This window comes from Bidens hawaiensis, unplaced genomic scaffold (assembly GCF_021521415.1).
Source record: "Bidens hawaiensis isolate Kalapana, Puna unplaced genomic scaffold, B.hawaiensis_p1.1 tig00001440_1, whole genome shotgun sequence".
Classification (NCBI taxonomy): domain Eukaryota; kingdom Viridiplantae; phylum Streptophyta; class Magnoliopsida; order Asterales; family Asteraceae; genus Bidens; species Bidens hawaiensis.
Window position 1 is genome coordinate 169750 of NW_027491081.1, and position 3916 is coordinate 173665.

Consider the following 3916-nt stretch of genomic DNA (forward strand, 5'->3'; position numbering starts at 1 on the left):
ATGGATCGGCCACCAACTGATATTAACATTGAACGATTGAATCATGGTTTTTCAGCCAAAAAGGTAACAAAAATTGATGGTATTCCTCCTCGTAGGGAAATTTTAAATACGACGTTGGCTGTAAACCAATCAAATGCAAGATCTTCAGTTTCTTTCATGGAGAATTCTACGTTTTATATCCCGTTGTGTAAGGAAGATCAGCCTCCACAACTTTATGGTGATGCAAGTGATTCAAATCCGGATCTGGAAGATGGTAAGATAAGTTCTGGAGATGCTGTGGAAAATAATAATAATAATAATAATAATAATAAAAATGCTGCTGCAATAGGTGGTGTTTCGTTTGCATCAATTGTTAATAGTGGTCCAAATAAGAAGGTAAATTTCCGTAATCTTGAGGCTGCTGTGAAACTTCATAATGTGGATATTGTTATTCCAAGGGAAACGGTCAAAAGGGTGCAAGATAGGTTTACAAATACTCTGTTTGGGTACTTTCTTGGTAAGCGATTACCTTTTCCGGTTATTGAACATTATGTTAAGAATATCTGGACCAAGTTTGGATTGCAGAAGGTTATGATGAATGCGAATGGATTTTTCTTCTTTAAGTTTGAGACTAAGGGAGGAATGGAAAATGTTCTTGAAGAGGACCTTGGCTGATTCGTAATGTGCCTATTATTTTGAATGTTTGGACTCCAACGGCTGTTCTAAAGAAGTATGACATAAAAAGGGTTCGGATGTGGGTTAAGATCCATAATGTTCCATTGGCTGCATACACGGAAGATGGGCTTAGTCTATTGGCCACAAAACTGGGCCAAAACTTCTTGACTCTTATACGAGTTCTATGTGTTTGGAAAGTCGGAAGCAGCTATGCTAGGGCTATGATTGAGCTTGACTCGGAGAAGGAATTAAAAGAAAAATTGGTTGTGGCTATTCCTAAGTTAGAGGAGGATGGGTAAATTCGGGAAACGATGAAAGTAGAGTATGAATGGAAACCTCCAAAGTGTAATGCTTGCCGTGTGTTTGGGCATGTTGACGCCAATTGTCCTAAACAACCTAGGATTGACGTCAAGGATAAAAAGATTGATGTTGATGGGTTCCAAGAGGTAAAGATGAATAAGGCGGCACATAAACAAGGATTTCAGATCCCAAAACCTAAAAAAAGATTTGAGTATAGGCCAGTCAAGAAAAGTGATCAACCGAGTACATCTAATGCTAAACCTACAGTTGATTTGGTGAAGGTTTTAACAGCTAATTCTTTTGTTGTTCTGAATGATATTGAGACCAATACGGTGGAATAAGTTAATCAGGAACATTTGAAGGTTGGGGAAAATAAGGTTATTGAGGATGATTCAGATATGGAGGAGAAATTTAAAGAATCAGAAACTTGTTTGGGTCTGCTAATGGATGATAGTTTATCTGAGGGGGCACGCACTCCCGGTTTAGACGGTTCTCATGTGTAGTATAGCAGCTTGGAATGTAAAGGGCTGAACCGCTCGCTTAAACAAACTGAGGTTCGTCATGTTATGTCTGAAAATCATCTTCAAGTGTGTGCAATTTTGGAGTCGCATGTGGATGTTAGTAGTATTTTTGATATGTGCAAAAGGGTTTTTAGAAAGTGGGAGTGGACTTCTAATGGAAATGTTTGTGATAAAGGTACTCATATCATTCTAGGGTGGGACTCGGATGTTGTCGATGTAATGGTGTTGTCTCAGTCTTCGCAGGTTATGCATGCTCAAGTTTATTTTAAGATTGATATGAAAATGCTTTTTTGTTCCTTTGTGTATGCGAAGAATTGTTATATGGAAAGGCGGAACTTATGGAAGGATCTCTTCATCCATAAACAGTTTATACAAGATAAACCGTGGGTAATATTGGGGGACTTTAATGTCTCCCTCAAGTTGGAAGATAGCTATGCAGGTGTTTCAAAAATTAACATGGGTATGAGAGACTTTAAGGAGTGTATAAATCAGATTGAGGTGTTGGATATCAATAGCTCGGGATTACATTATACTTGGAATCAAAAACCGAAGAAGGGTATTGGGATTTTAAAGAAACTTGAAAGAATTATGGGAAACATGAAATTTATTGATCTTTTTTGGTCTTCGTATGCGATTTTTCAGCCTTATCGTGTGTCGGATCATTCTCCATGTGTTCTCAAGCTCTCGTCAATTACTAGATGGAAACCTAAGCCGTTTAAGTTTGCAAATTTTCTTGTTAATAAGAGGGGGTTTAAGGATGCTGTGAAAGAGGCTTGGGGTAAGAAGGTAAGGGGAAATAAAATGTTTTGTGTAGTTAAAAAGTTGAGAGTTGCAAAACCTGCTTTGAGAAAGCTTTTATATGATCAAGGTAATTTGCACTCTAAAGTTACAATATTAAGATCGAATCTGGTTTCGTTGCAATCTCAAGTGGATGGTAACCCTAATGATTTGGAGCTGCGTGAAATGGCAGCCGCTTTTTTGAAGGAGTTTGAGGAAGCGGTGTATGATGAAGAATGTTTCTTGAAACAAAAAGCTAAGATTGAGTGGCTTAATGCTGGTGACTCGAATACGTCCTATTTTCATAGATCTCTCAAATGTAGAAACCATAGAGGGAGAATTGAAAGAGTTACAAATATGGATGGGGTGGTGTTTGAAGGTAACTCGGTTGCTCAGGCCTTTGTTGATCACTATCAGAATTTTTTGGGTTCAATAAGTCATATAGATACTCTTAGTCTGCATGGACTATTTACTAACAAATTGTCTATGGGTTCAGCTAATGAAATGGTAAAATCGGTTACAATTGAGGAGATTAAACAGGCGATTTTCTCAATTGGGAATAATAGAGCCCCAGGTCCGGATGGGTACTAGGCTGCGTTTTTCAAGGGGGCTTGGGATGTAGTTGGGAATGAGGTGTGTGGGGCGATAAGGGATTTCTTTATGCATACAAGAATGCTTCGGGATGTAAATCATACTATCATTGCTATTATCCCTAAGGTACCCACACCTGAATCTGTTACTGATTTCCGTCCTGTTGCTTGTTGTAATGTGCTGTATAAATGCATCACCAAAATTATCTCTAATAGAATTAAGGTGGGGTTGGATGAAGTGGTAAGTATTAACCAATCAGCTTTTATACCGGGGAGAATAATCTCAGATAATATCCTTCTTACCTAAGAATTAATGCATAATTATCATTTGAACAAAGGAACTCCTAGATGTGCTTTTAAAGTTGATATTCAAAAGGCTTATGACACGGTTAGTTTGGATTTTCTTCATAGAATTCTGGTTAGGTTCGGATTTCATGATGTGATGGTTAATTGGATTATGGAATATGTGACTACCGCCTCGTTCTTATTTGTATTAATGGAGACATTCATGGTTATTTTGATGGGAAACGAGGCTTGAGGCAGGGTGATCCTATGTCTCCTTATCTCTTCATTTTGGTGATGGAAGTGCTAACTCTTTTACTCCATAGGGTTGTTCGCCAAAATCTTAACTTCTGGTTTCATGCTTTATGTGAGAAACAACGGTTAATCAATCTGTGTTTTGCGGATGATTTATTCCTTTTCTCTCGGGGTGATGTAAGTTCTAGTAAAATTATTATGGATTAGTTAGAGGAGTTAAAGGAAATGACTGGTTTGGTCCCGAGTGTTGCTAAGAGTACGGTCTTCTTTGGGAATGTGGCGGATGAGGTTAGACAGACTATCCTTTCTTGGATGCCGTTTGAGGAAGGGAAATTACCGGTGCGTTATTTGGGGGTCCCACTTATCTCCACAAAATTGCTCTATTCAAATTGTAAAGGTCTGGTTGAAAAGATGGAAAACCGAATGGATGATTGGAAAAATAAATCTCTATCGTTTGCGGGTAGGCTTCAATTGGTAAATTCGGTTCTTTCGTATTTGCATGTTTATTGGGCTTCAGTTTTTATCCTTCCTTCTCGA

The 3916-nt window shown here is 38.2% G+C and overlaps 1 protein-coding gene across 1 annotated transcript; it reads left to right on the top strand.

Annotated features, from left to right (window-relative positions):
• The first annotated feature begins 1520 nt into the window (after nt 1-1520).
• On the top strand, nt 1521-2843 carry LOC143576181 (uncharacterized). Its single transcript, XM_077060337.1, has one exon. The coding sequence runs from the start codon at nt 1521-1523 to the stop codon at nt 2841-2843; it is 1323 nt and encodes a 440-aa protein (XP_076916452.1).
• The last annotated feature ends 1073 nt before the right edge of the window (nt 2844-3916 follow it).

Bases quoted from the DNA above. Each gene is read 5' to 3' on its own strand.
- LOC143576181 (XM_077060337.1), top strand. From the start codon at position 1,521: ATGTCTGAAAATCATCTTCAAGTGTGTGCAATTTTGGAGTCGCATGTG.